This window comes from Brassica oleracea, chromosome C2 (assembly GCF_000695525.1).
Source record: "Brassica oleracea var. oleracea cultivar TO1000 chromosome C2, BOL, whole genome shotgun sequence".
NCBI classification, from domain to species: Eukaryota; Viridiplantae; Streptophyta; class Magnoliopsida; order Brassicales; family Brassicaceae; genus Brassica; species Brassica oleracea.
The window spans coordinates 8273210-8286721 of record NC_027749.1 but is presented as its reverse complement, the minus strand read 5'-3'; the positions used below and the strand labels follow the sequence as shown (position 1 = coordinate 8286721).

Here is a 13512-nt window from a genome sequence, read left to right as displayed (position 1 = left end):
GTATCTGGTCGGGTCTTGTCGGATTTGGGTCATTCGGATCTTAGATATTATGATCCAATAGAGTAATTACAACTTGTCACTTCGGAGTTGGTTTAGGGTCGGTTAGAATCTTGTCAAGTATGGGTTGGTCCGGATCCAGTTATCTAAGAACTGCTAATACCCGTTTATTTTTTTTTTCCTAAAAGTTTCGGGTCAGTTTTGGATATTTAGGACCAGAAAACCAGTAGATATCCAACACAAAAAAATACCAAAAAACTCGAAAAATACCCGAAAATATTCAAATGCCCAAAAACACCCAACATTTTACCCAAAATTTGACACAAAAAATATCCAACCCGAACCCAAAATTTTAAAAATATTTGTAATACTAAAAATATACCAAAACACCCATATATACCTAAAATATACTATTTTTTTTTTTTTTTTTTGATATTTCGGGTCTACAATCGAGTTGGTTTGGGCGGATCCTCCGCAACAAAACTCAATGAGGTAAAATGACATTGCGTCATTACCCGTACCCGATCCAAACTGATTTTTTGGGTGGGGGTAAAATGCATAGGCCTGTACAAAACCACATTTGTTCAAATCGAAGGGATTAAATTTGCAAGTTACTGACCGAAAATATAGGCGAATTTAGTCAAAATGCAGAAGTAACGGGGCCAGAATGTAATTTATCGGATATTTGGTTTTGTTTGTAAATAAGCCAAACTTTGTGGTTCTTTCTCTTCTCCTAAACCTCAGTCGCCGATCGATCAGAACTCAACAGTGACGTCACGAGAGATAGAGAAGAGACAATGGCGGCGACCCTTATGAACAGAGCGATCTCCAGAACCGAAACCGTCGGTGCTTTCAGGCTCTCGCTCAACCTCCTGAGAAACTTCTCTGCGCCGGCGGCAGCGGCAGTGGCATCTCCGTCGACCGAAAACCCTAGCTCCGATTCGATTAAACCGAAACGAAGGAAGAAGAAGAACCTAATCGAGGTGGCTCAGTTCTTACCCAATTGGGGAATCGGATACCATATGGCTAAAGCTCACTGGAACGGAGTCTCGTACGAGATCACTAAGATCAATCTCTACAAGGTTCCTTCCTTTTCCTTTTCTTCTGTTGTCAACAAAAGCATTGTGGATTTGTTGTGTTTGATCGTTGGATTCAAATGCAGGATGGTAGGCATGGTAAAGCTTGGGGAATTGTTCACAAAGATGGTGAGTTTTTGTTCTATCATTTGCTTCTTGGGTCTCATTGTTTGCTCAAAGTCTAAACCTTTTTGTCATATGTATGAAGTAATGCTAAGATCCTACTCCCAATTGATCATAAAGTCTAAACCTTTTCGTCATTTATATGAAGTAAAGTCGATGGTCTTCTTAATTGCACTGATGTTAAGATTATGCAGCTTTAGTGAGACTTAACATATTCGCAAATGCAGGTTTGCGAGCTGCGGAAGCTCCTAAGAAGATAAGCGGAGTTCACAAACGCTGCTGGAAGTATATCCCTAACCTGTCCAAGACCACACCTGCAACAACAGGCTCTGCACCCGCCGCTGAAGTACAAGCTGCTTGATCTGTTTGCTTCCACTGTTTGTGTGGTATCTGTTTGCAGTTTATTATTACCTTTGGAAGATACAACTCTTGATAAGTCACTGTTGAATCTGTCGGTAGCTTTGCAGGAAAAAAGATCTATGATCCTCGGATGATGTTTGGTTTTAGGTTCATCTTATAAAGACTTGTACGCTTCTTGAGATGGATTTTGAGCTACTATTTTGTATCAACTTGTTTGGTAGATCTTCCGGTTTTAAACATATAATAAGAGAGTTCATTTACCAGCTGTAGGTTATGGTTTGTATCGATAAAATCTTTTTAGACTTTTTATTGAGAACCGACCAGATGAAGGTCTTGCCTCTTCTAGACAAAAAACATTTTTGGCTTTGAAAGACTGGTAATAGAATAGATAGCTGTGTTCAAATATTTTCATCTTTTACTGCTCGTTAAATTATGTTCAAAGAAGAAAAATCATTAGCAGATAAGGATCTTGGACATAAATGAGAAAGATCCTTCTTTTCTTGATTCAAATCACATTTGAGTTTTGAATCATCTCTTCAAATTGGAACTCACAATTTTAGCACGAGCTAGCTCAAATGCTTGATAAAAGAAACAAAAGACAATGAGGCTTTTCTTCAGAAGACGAAAGAGAGAGAGGAAACCTATACACTTAAAGCTTTCAGTTTCTGTTATTCTGTTTCTTAGCTTCCAAGGAAGTTCCATCTTTTAGGGTTTCACAGGCGTCTTTATCCATTCCAAGGCTGAAGAGAGCAGCAGCCTGGAGATAGAAAGCCGTTGGCCACTCAGGAGACACTACTTGCGCCTGCATTGCATCACCAAGAGCCTCTTGAGGCTTGTTGCTCATCAGATAACACAAACACCTCCTTGCAAAAACCGTTGGCGATACCATTGTCCCATCTTCTATGAACTGAGAAACACAGGTTGAGTTAAGTTTTCAGGCAAATATGTTTCTTCTTAAGTAAGCAGCTTTTTGTTCCTTACCTGCGTGTAACATTCAATGGTAGTGACAAAGTCTTTGCCTTTGAACGCAGCATCTCCTTGTTTCTTGGCATTTAGAGTCTCCTGAAGCTGGTCGGTCCACACTTGGAACGAGAGCTGTGTAATTGCAAATGAAAATGAACATAAGGATGATGATCTCAATGGAAGACTACACAGGATTTTGTACATACCTCATTTGCTATGCCCTCATCGTCTTTGTACCCCACTTTCTCAAGAATCTCATGAATCGCGGTGAGATCAAGTCTTGAACAAGCATCACCAAGAGGGGTCAGCGACGTTGCTTCCTTTGGAGAAGCAGCTCCATGTGGAATCCCCAGTAAGACATAGGATGGAACCTGAAGCAGACAATAAAGATAACAGAACAAGAAGATGAGAGTCACAAGATATATGAAGAGGAAGTTGATTTAGTGTGAGCGCATACATCAGTTTCCTTCTGAAGAGGAGCGAGTGAAGTCACAAGAGATTTCACATTTGGCCTTTCACGAGCTTCATACTGCAAACAACGGGAAGCTAAGCGAACCAAATCGGCTCCATCATCATTAGAGAAATGACCTTCAAGAGCCGAGTCCATTAGCATCATGAAGTTCTTCCCACGAATCAGATCAAGCGCCTGCACAACAATGGTAAGCATAAGAAAAGCTGAGAGGTGTTTAGTGTGCTTATAAATGTGGGGCTTACATGGCTTGGTGGTATGTGTTTGCCACTGAGAAGATCTAGCAACAGCGTTCCGAAGCTGTAGACCACGCTCTCAGGAATCACTCTCCCTGTATGGTAATGATAAAAAACACATCAGATACATAAGCTGACACCATTGAATCTCATATCAGTTAACTGACCTGTTTTTAGATACTCAGGAGGTGTGAAAGCCAGATTAGTACTGTAACTCTTCCCATCTCTACTATTCTTCATAAGACCGAAACAAGATAGTCTCGGATCACCATCCTGTAATTCAGATTATAGAACATGATTAAAGATTAAGCACAATAAGAAAGAGATGTCAAAGATGATAATAGTGAGCTGAAGAGTGGACCTGGTCAAACAAGATCCTGTAAGCGTTGAGATCATGGTACAAGGCGCGACCTTTGCTGCTGCAATACTCGAGTGCTTGAGCAAGATACAAAGCCACTCTCACCCTCATCGCCCACTTCATTGGCTCGCTATCCCCTGCATACATCATCATCACACATTATCAACCAATAGCATTTAACAGAACTTTCAATCTTCTACTAATAAAGATGAAACCTAAAATAGAAACTTCCAAACTAAATCTCCTAAAGAATTGATCAGACCAAACAAGTAGACTGTTGCTCCCTTACAGTGGAAGAGATGCTTAGAGAGAGTTTCAAAAGGCATAAACTCAGCAACGAGCAGTCTCTCATCTCCTTCACAGCAGAACCCAATCAAGTTTGCCAGCCTCTCACTCCTCAACTGCCCCACAGCTTTTGCTTCCTCCTATCAAATGGAACAGTAAACAACAATGAAAATGACAAGACCCATCAATTGAAAATGAGCAAAAGGGAGAAACTTTAAGAGAGTTCGTACAAGAAACTGACGAGTGTCAGGCCAAGCGGATCTGTTGAAGCGCTTAACAGCGATCCAACGGCCATCTTCGAGTCTGCCTTTGTACACGACGTTGGGAGCTTTAACGCCGTGTTCGGAGACGATGCTGTCCGTAGAGAAACCTGAAGTGGCAGCTCGTAGTTGGTCGAAGCTGAACTCAGTAAACGACGGCAAATCCTCCGTTCCGTTTTCTGTCGGAAAAATTAAAAAATAAAAAAACTCAAATTTTTAGAGAAATGTAAATGCGGTTAAAGCTAGAGACTTTTTTACTTTACAAGGTTATACCTAGATCAGAAGCGTCGTTGAGAGTTGATTTCTGATGTGTTGGCCACCAGCAGAGAGACAGCTTAGAGCAGCGAAGTCCCATTTGTGTGTTTGAAAGCTTTGATTAAAGGTTTAAGGAGAAGCTTAAGAGATTCTTTTTCTGAGTCTCACTTACTGAGATGCGAAGAGAAAGAGAAAAAAAGGTTTCTTTTTTTTTTTCTCGAGGAGAAAGGAAAGGAATCTGCGAGAAAATTTATATAGCGCACGTACTGGAGAAGACACTGGTGAAAGAAAACAGTATAATACTTGTGGATCCAATGTTTCTCTCTCTCTCTCTTCTCCTTTTTTCACTTAGGTTTTTCAGAAAATATCTTTCATTTTTTCTCTTTTTCTAAATGTGGACTATTTATTTCAAACTAGATTTTGAACTGAATAAAACAGTATATTTGTTCACTGGTTTATATATTACTAATATTTAAGTACTCATCATCTCACTTTTCAAAAACATATGATAGTAGAAATTTAAATATATTTTACAAATTTAACTAAAGCTATGAATCATATAAAATAAATTTATTTTTGCCATATTATTAATCATATATAAATTTCGCGCTAAAAACTAAAACCCTGTTCGGTACTCAGTCGCTGCGACCATTTTTGGCGATCGAAAAACAAACTATCGAGATTAACAAAAATATGGTGGAAAAAAATAAGATAACGCTGCGATCACTTTCGTTAAGTTTTCCGGCACTGTTCTGGTCGCTGTAAAAAGTAGCGACGGTTATAATGATTGCTGCGTTTACTTTTTAATCCGAAGAACCACCGCTGCCGGTGTCACTCTTCCCACGCATGATCAAAAAACACTTACAAATTTCGTCGCTGGACGATAACGCAGCGACTAGAAAACGAAGAGGGCCTAACTACATTCTTCAACGAATTTATGTTTGCCATCTTATCTCTAGATACTCAAAATAATGTATCACTCCCTCTAAATAATATGAACCAATTAATCTGTCAACGTGATTTTTTTAGTAACACTTTTTAAAGAGGTGCAACATGAGTACTGTCAATGTGATATAATTTCTAAAAATGGATCCCAAACACCATTTTGTAATGTTTTTTTTCTCATTAAGACATCATCAAACTAAAAAAACAATAAAATATCACAAACTCGTGAAGATAACATTTTAGAAATCTTGGAAAATGAATGATATGAAAGTTTTAGAAGGTTTAAGAATGCTTATAAAATGGATGTTTAAATTTTCTTGCATTTCTGAAAATGATTATTTTAAATGCGTTTTAGCAACTCTGAAACGTCGGGTTTATAATTATAAAATTAGTATGGAACCTGTAAGAAAAAATTATAATAACAATGCAGATTTATAAATCAGGGACAAAACTGTAAACTGAATGGTCAAAGTCAAAAAGCATGTGTGCATGCGTGTGGGTGTGAATATCATTAGGGTTCATCTATGTAATAACCAGAATGGATAGATAAACAAGAATATAAAAGAGTGCATTACTAATTAAAATACATTTCTGTCTTTTTTTACAATATAAGACACTTCTCATTGGAGGAGCACATTCCCGGTTATCAAAGTAATTTTCGGACCAAAATGCCCTTTACTTGACAAACGAGACAATTTTTTTTTTATTCGGTTGAGTTAGTGGAACCAGAGCCTTTTCCTATGACTTTAGTTTCTTTGTAGAAGTTATGAAAGTATGTGAGAATTAATTATGACCACAAGTTTAAAATTTTAAAAGAAGATCCAATGGATAGAAAATGCACGATTGTCATAAAAAAAATGAAAGCACGCACAAAAATAAAAGAGAGAGTCTGTATACTTTGACTCTTTTTATATAAAGCAAAAGAGTATTTTATACTAAAAGTAACTTTTAAATTTCCCAACATATTATACGTGTCATTATTTTATATCCTACTGTATAAATAAATATATAAACACATAAAATAATTATTAATTTTTTCTTTATATTTTGATATCCATATGTATATATGTATTTTAATATTTATAAAAATCAAATTTAAATTTATACTGTGTATTGTGATATTTGTGGACACAATTTTGTGGATACATTTTTTATGGACACATTTGAAATAGTCATGGACTTGTGCTTTGTGGATAGCGTTTTTGTATTTTGTAGATACATTTTTGATGGACAAATTCAAAATATCCACTGATATGGCAAAGACATTTAGTGTACAAAATTTTATGGACAAAAATCTCAATCTTACAAATTTTATGTACAAAATTTTGTGGACAAGATTTCTGTGGACAAAGTTTGTAGACAAATCATACAAAGGTTCAAAGCACCAATCCCTGATTCGACGCCTTTAAAAGAAACCTTAACAAATTGATAGAAACTTGTAAGACTTAATGACTGCTTCAAGCTGAACCTAAAGGATGTTCCAGCATCTAAAGTCCAAGCATATTTCACCCTTAACTTGAAAGTTTTGTTCTTTGGAAAAAAACAGTGACCGGATCCATTCACTTGATACATAACCAGCCGTGATATAGTAACAACTTGACATCATTCACCCTCGTTGTCATTTGCCACTCTCTTTTTCTCCTTCATGTGCTTTGACATAAAGGAAAGCCAACTCCACCTTACTGCAAAAACACATTCCCTTAAATCATTAAAAAATGAATTTTTTTGAACTAAATTCTGCTACTCTTTCCAAATGTTCTTCAAAGTTACAACCTTTCAACAAATTGAGAGAGACATTGTCAAGTATAAGCAAAGAAATGACAAGGGGAATGATTAAAAACTCACTCTTTCTCGCTTAATTACATTACTCTGGATAGTATAAGTTCAAGGTTCTTCCATGGAAACAATGCCCGTAGCTGTTTCCTTCTTTTTTATGCTTAAAAGCTGTTTCCTTTTAATCACAAGGTTTGGTATCCACGACACCAATCAGAGCATGTACACGCTGAGTAAGTGGGTTTGACGATAAATCTTGTGGTGGAGGATTGCGATGGCTTGGACAGAGCGAGCTTTCGTGTATACACTACTATTATAGATCTATAGACTAGATCTACAACTCTTGACGAAGGTGTATGGTATGAAAACCAGAAAATAGATTTGCATATATGCTACTATTATAGATATATATATCTACAACTATTGGAAGGAGAAAAAAGTTAAGGTAGACTAAATACAAACCTCCGATGACAAGCTTCTGTGAAATTAGTTGACTAAGAAGCTTTCCCTTCTTCTCCGACTTCGACTTCGATTTGGCCATGGTTCACAATTTACAGAGAAAAAAAGAAAATCATAGAGGTTGGAGTATTAGCAGAAGAAGAGTAAAGTGAAAAATTGAAATCAAACAAGCCTATGCAAAATCACTTTCTTCATGTTCTTCTTCAATTTGAGGGAGATGGTGAAAGTGAATCGTGGCAATAAGGGTTCAAGAAACCAGAAAAGTGATTTTGAATTTTAACATCGAGACATGAGAGATAAGAGTAAATAGTTGTGTATTTTGTTATCTTTTTATTTATCTGTTTAATTGGACGAATTGGTTTAGTTAGAAAAAGGAAGAATGATGAGAGTGGTAGTTGGGGGTATAAGAGACAATGACCTCAAAGAAAGTGTGTCACCAGCAAGAAGTGTTTGTATGTGTTAATAGAAAGTGAGAATGTGTCTTATAGTGTAAATTTTTCAATATAGAATCTTGAAATTTTTACCCTCAAAGACATATTTTGTCTTATTAATTTCACTCAAAGTCACATTGTGATACATCACACTTTCTCTATGCTATGTTTACTAATATAACCCTCAACAAGAAACAATCTAGTTAACCACCCAACTAGACCAATCTAGTTAACCAAAACAAAACCGATTCCTTATCTTTTACTTTTTACCAACCATCCGTTTACCTTATCTTTTCACATTTTCACGGTTCTTATAAATCAATCTCAATCTCGAAGAACCCTAATCTTTTTCTCCCGATGAACCCGATGAACCCGGTGAACCCGATGAACCCGGTGAACCCGATGAACCCTAATCTTGTCTTTGTTACTTTCTGATTCTCTTCTCCGAAATCGCTTATCTGTTTAACCAAATCCTACGGCTCGCTTTTCGTTTCTCGTCCCAGAAGTTCTTGAACTTTGCGGTCCAAATCAAACCTCACTAGACCTTTGGCTTTCTTGTTCGTCGCACCGATTTCGCTTATCTGTTTCACCGACAAACCTCACCAGTTCTTGATACTCGCTTCCCGGTTCACCGACATACTCCAAATGGAAGGTTAGATCCCGATTCTCACTTTCTTTTCCTTATTCTCTATTCCTAAATATAAACTAATTGATTCCGTCGGTTTGGAGCAAACCCTAAAATTTTGAATTTTTCCTTATAAATTGCAGATAACGCGTGTGATACCCGTCTCCCCGAGAGGATTTTTGCCACTGATAGATTTCCCCGTAATCGTTTGAATATCTACTCTAGGCCGAACATTCTAGCTTTCGTTTGCCACGTTCTTCGCGGTTCTGGAGTGTTTGCAAAGATTAGGAAATCTTCCTTCGGAAAGCTTTTTGATCTCCCAACTCGTCAGTGCCCAGTTTCCTGTAAGCTGATACATAGCCTTCTCTCCCGCCAGTTGCGCTGCAATCAAGAACACACGCTATGGTCTGTGTTTGGTAAAGACCCTCTTAGATTCAGCCTCGAAGAGTTTGGGACCATTACCGGCCTTAATTGTGGCTCATTTCCCGACGACTACGAAGCACCTGACCACAACCGAAAGGATGCAAACAAGCAGAAGGGCGCACACAAAGATCCGTTATGGCAGAAGATAGTAGGCAAGTACGACAATATCACCATTGCAGACTTAGCTGACGAGCTTGAGCACGACCACCAAATGGATGAGTGGAGGAGAATTCGGCTTGCTCTCATCATCATACTCGATGGAGTCTTGATCTCCTCCCAACAGATTCACCGCCCTACGCTGAGGTACGTTCAGATGCTGGACGATGTTGATGTTTTCCTCGAATTCCCTTGGGGGCGTGAATCGTTCCTACACACTGTGCGCTGCATGAAACTGCCTAAGTTCGAGAAAGGCAAAGCCGTAGACAGCCCAGTTGATATGCTTGTTCTGAAGCTCAAACAAGAAAATTCCGTCTCACCGGGTTCCCTCTAGCATTCCAGTTACTCGCTTTCAGAGCCATACCCATGTTGCTCTCTAAGATCCCTGCCCCTTTAAACGACCAGACAATAATGGACCTTCCCGAGCCTAATCTACCTAACCATCCGTCCATTGAACTAGACGCAGTTCTACAAGTCGAAGTTAACCCTTCTGTAAGTATATAGCTCCTCTAGCGCCCATTGTTTTCCTTTCTTTGCTGACTGACCACGCTAACTTTGTGTGTTCTGTCCCATGCAGCTGCGGGTGACACCACTCATACCGGTCATTAGGGGACCGCATACTGGGTGGGGGGTATGGCCAAAAGATAAGACAGATGATAAGGTGACACATACATGGAGCAGCTGATAGCCAACAATCACTGCTTTTCTAAAGCTATGTGGCCCGGAGGAGATTGCTCGGAGCCTGTTTTCACGTTTACTCCAATACCGGAATAACCCGTCCACAAGAAACACACTGTTCCGAGGAAAAGGAAGGAGTCTACGCTCAAACCTCACAAAGCGGGGAAAGAAACTTCAGTACCTACAGATCAAAGGCGTAGCACACGCTTGCAAGCGTCCTCCACACCAACTCCCGCCCCGTCCAACGAGTTGTTAGAAGCTAGAATCTGTACTTTGGAAGCCAATGCCACCGTGATGGCAGCCAGAATCACCGGCTTGGAAGCCACAGTTGCCAAGTTGGGAGCATCCAACGAGCGTCTTAAACAAAAGCTACACCGGAAACGTAAAAGGAGCAGAGCCACTTCTTTATTACCACAGTTTGTTGTCACGCATCGTCGCAGGAGCGCACCTCAGGCACCACAGACTAATGATCTCCCCGGTGACGATCATCATGATTCTCCCAACTCTAAGAGGCGTAAGACCAAGCAGGTAACCCATTTGACTTGTATAATAACATACGCACCTGGGATTTCGGCGTCTTCGTACACCGTGTCATCATACAAAGGCGGAATGTCAAACTCTTCGTCATCCACATCTTCCAGCTTGCGGTTACTCGGATCTTGACCACCAGACTCCTGACCACGGCTGCTACGTCCACCAATACTCGTTCGACCCATCCACGCGAAGTCATCCACGGGGATCTCACCCTTCAAACCACTACCGCCGCTACTTCCCCCGGCAGGCTCACTTCTGCTACCCTCCGACAACTTAGCAACCCCGTTTGCCTCTTTCTCGTTAAACATAACTTCCACGGCGTTGCTGCCTCCCAAATCACCATCTATTAGTGGCTCCCAAAACTCAATGTCATATCCTCTAGGCCTAATATCTTTTTTATCAATCTCTTCTGGCCCACTGTAGTCGCTATCAATACCGTCGCTCATGCCATTACAATCACCTCCACCAGTGGGGTTACTTTCTGACCTTAACCGCTCTTTGATTTTCTCAACGTCCTCAGTAAGCTGAAAATCATCAAGGTTAATGAAGTTGGTTTTTGAACCAACGCTGGAGAGGTCGACAGTCTTTCTTTTATTACCCCTCTCGCGCTGCTTCGTACTGCATCTCGGTGTTTCAAAGCCATCCATGTCAGGAGCAGCCATACCATACCCAAAACTTTTGAAAGTTGCGAACAGATTCAAACTCCCGGTGACTTTCATGTGGGAAAAGAAATACCTAAGCGCACCATCGCTTGTCAGCAGGACGGGGGGTGTTTTAATTCCGGTTGCAAAGTCCTTGCTGTCCGGCGGCCAATAGCTAAGCGCTACATTGAAAGAAGTTTCCGACTTCTTGAACTCAGCAAACACCCGACTCTCGATCTCCTTTATGGTCAGCGCTTCATGGACAGGTATCATCCTCGCCATATTTGTCTTGTCCACAACAAACTCCCATTTCCCGTCAGACCCACAAAGCCATGCTCCACACATCACCATACACATCTCGTCCATCTGCATTAACAACGTACATCGTTTACTTTGGAAATCTAGAAAATACTAAAAAACAAAACCCTAACCACAAATTCGAAACTACACCATAACAAGATAAATCCATAAGAAGTACAAACTAACCTTCACTTCGGCAGCGAAGGAACTCGGCGCGGAGCTCCCTACGTCGGTTCTATCTCTTAATTCTCTCCTCGCCTTATCTTTCAGGTTCGGAAGCGAAAAACAAAGAGAAAACACAGCTACACACGTTAAAGGGAACGCATTTATGGCGACCCCAACCAACACGCCTACTCTTAGCCATTGGATCTCCTTTTTACAAAATGATCTGACGGCCAGAATTGAAACCTCTCTATTTCACTTTTTTCATTTATTACAACAAAGAAATGTCTAGTTTGGTTTTTTGGAGGGAACATCCTCTCTCCTAGTAAACCGTTGGAGGCTTTTCTGTCAACCAAAAAATACTTGTCCAAAGAATGTGTCCCCTAACCACAAAGTGTCTTCTAGTGTTAACAAAAGACACAAAGTGTCTCCCAGTGTAAACATCTCTAGAATCTTAACGTAGTAACTATTATCCAGTATATTGTATCCAATTAACTAATAATGTCTTCGCCACACTAAACAGTTTTCAAAATGCTAGTTTGATCAAGAAACGATATTGTTAATCTAGTTTTCACTTTTCACCTTTAATTAAATTATGCTATATGTGCATTTGAACCCATACGCTAAGAACTTTCCAGCTAAAATGACGCAGACGGTGACTCAACAAAACGAAAGAGGTCCATGAAGCATTTTATATGCAAGTCAAAAGCTTCTGTAATACATATACTATCAATCATCATATATATGTATTTTCTCATAAGAAAAACTAATGTTGGTTGGTGGAGACAAATAGGATCTTGATGATAAATATGGTAAAGGAAAGCAGTGATAGAAGATGACTTCACGCCTGTGCCAAGGAGATGTTTGTTGTCCTTTGGGGGACACATTTTAGCCTAAATTAAGATGCTCTTAAGTGACCACAAGTCAGGACCACTATAAGCAAAATAAGTGAAGATAATAATAATATTTCTTATTAACAATGGAGTGTTATTCATTTCGGAGACTTAAATTGCATGTGTCAAAGACTTGCTTGGACTCTTGGCTCAAGAAATATAGAAACCACTAACAAAATCATATTTTGGCACCTAATATATTTTTATATGCGCAAGAAAACCTAAAATTGAGAAAGGGCCTTTCAGTCAAATGTTATGTTTTGTATTGTGGATACCTTGTCTAACTTGTATATATTCTTCTAAGGGTAGATTCATTTTAAAAATGCCTAGTGCAATCTGCAATGGTTAAATTTATGGAGATGTCTAATTTTGGTTAATATTTATTAAAAGTTAGACAAAGAACAGAACATCCAGATAATCATTTAGACAAAGAAAATGTCTTCTTGTGAAATCTCGGATAATCTTCTAAATGATGTGAAGAATTATAGTCTTTTTCTGGGCATATGGCAAATTGGATATTGATGGGTCTACCATGTTGTTTGTTGTGTGTTCAAAGTTCATAAAACTAAAAAATCCACTCTGTTTCTCACCGTCTTTGTGACAACATAAACAACAACTCCACGTGAACGATGGGAACATTTTTATTGTTTTCTTATAAATAAGATTCTGTTACGAAATTAAACAAATGCGGCCACCGCAATGTTTTAAATAATTAAAGATGTGGGTTCCGCTGCACTATTTGCACAGTAAATTTTCTTCTATATATACGAACGTTTGCGTTCGTTTATAATACACCATCTCCTCTCCTTCTAATAACATATTCTCCCCTATTATCAGTGTTATCTTCTTCATACGGGTATAAAATTTTGCTTTGTTTAAATTCCCGCGATACAATAAAATTCCAGTTCTTTTCATAACACGTTATCAGCACGATCACTCTACGATTCGGTAAAATTTATTTGTATCATTTATACCCTGTTATAATGGTCGGTATACCGCATCTACTATTATTTATATTATGTTATAATGGCCGGAATACCGCCTATATTATTTACTAATAATTTAATTTATTTATTGGTCGGCCGAGCCGCCTTATATCCTGTTTATTAT

The 13512-nt window shown here is 38.9% G+C and overlaps 2 protein-coding genes across 2 annotated transcripts; one reads left to right on the top strand and one right to left on the bottom strand.

Annotated features, from left to right (window-relative positions):
• Window positions 1–725: 725 nt before the first annotated feature.
• LOC106324959 lies at window positions 726–1816 on the top strand. Its single transcript, XM_013762961.1, has 3 exons — window positions 726–1079; window positions 1160–1202; window positions 1424–1816. The coding sequence occupies exons 1-3, from the start codon at window positions 795–797 to the stop codon at window positions 1555–1557; spliced, it is 462 nt and encodes a 153-aa protein (XP_013618415.1). The 5' UTR covers window positions 726–794; the 3' UTR covers window positions 1558–1816.
• A 220-nt stretch (window positions 1817–2036) lies between these two features.
• Window positions 2037–4685, bottom strand: LOC106322812 (probable serine/threonine-protein kinase At5g41260). The gene is made up of 10 exons (XM_013760953.1): window positions 4401–4685; window positions 4098–4306; window positions 3872–4007; window positions 3586–3719; window positions 3392–3497; window positions 3234–3319; window positions 2977–3165; window positions 2726–2890; window positions 2538–2651; window positions 2037–2463 (listed from the first exon to the last, which is right to left on the bottom strand). Exons 1-10 carry the CDS (start codon window positions 4480–4482, stop codon window positions 2215–2217), a joined length of 1470 nt encoding a protein of 489 aa, XP_013616407.1. The 5' UTR covers window positions 4483–4685; the 3' UTR covers window positions 2037–2214.
• Between the last annotated feature and the right edge of the window lie 8827 nt (window positions 4686–13512).

Excerpts from the sequence above, each read along its gene's own strand:
- LOC106322812 (XM_013760953.1), bottom strand. The coding sequence starts at position 4,482 with ATGGGACTTCGCTGCTCTAAGCTGTCTCTCTGCTGGTGGCCAACACAT. Across the intron at positions 4,008-4,097 it reads CTGACACTCGTCAGTTTCTT|GAGGAAGCAAAAGCTGTGGG; the intron begins GTACGAACTCTC and ends TCCATTTGATAG. Across the intron at positions 3,498-3,585 it reads ACAGGATCTTGTTTGACCAG|GATGGTGATCCGAGACTATC; the intron begins GTCCACTCTTCA and ends TCTGAATTACAG.
- LOC106324959 (XM_013762961.1), top strand. The coding sequence starts at position 795 with ATGGCGGCGACCCTTATGAACAGAGCGATCTCCAGAACCGAAACCGTC. Across the intron at positions 1,080-1,159 it reads CTAAGATCAATCTCTACAAG|GATGGTAGGCATGGTAAAGC; the intron begins GTTCCTTCCTTT and ends ATTCAAATGCAG. Across the intron at positions 1,203-1,423 it reads GGGAATTGTTCACAAAGATG|GTTTGCGAGCTGCGGAAGCT; the intron begins GTGAGTTTTTGT and ends TCGCAAATGCAG.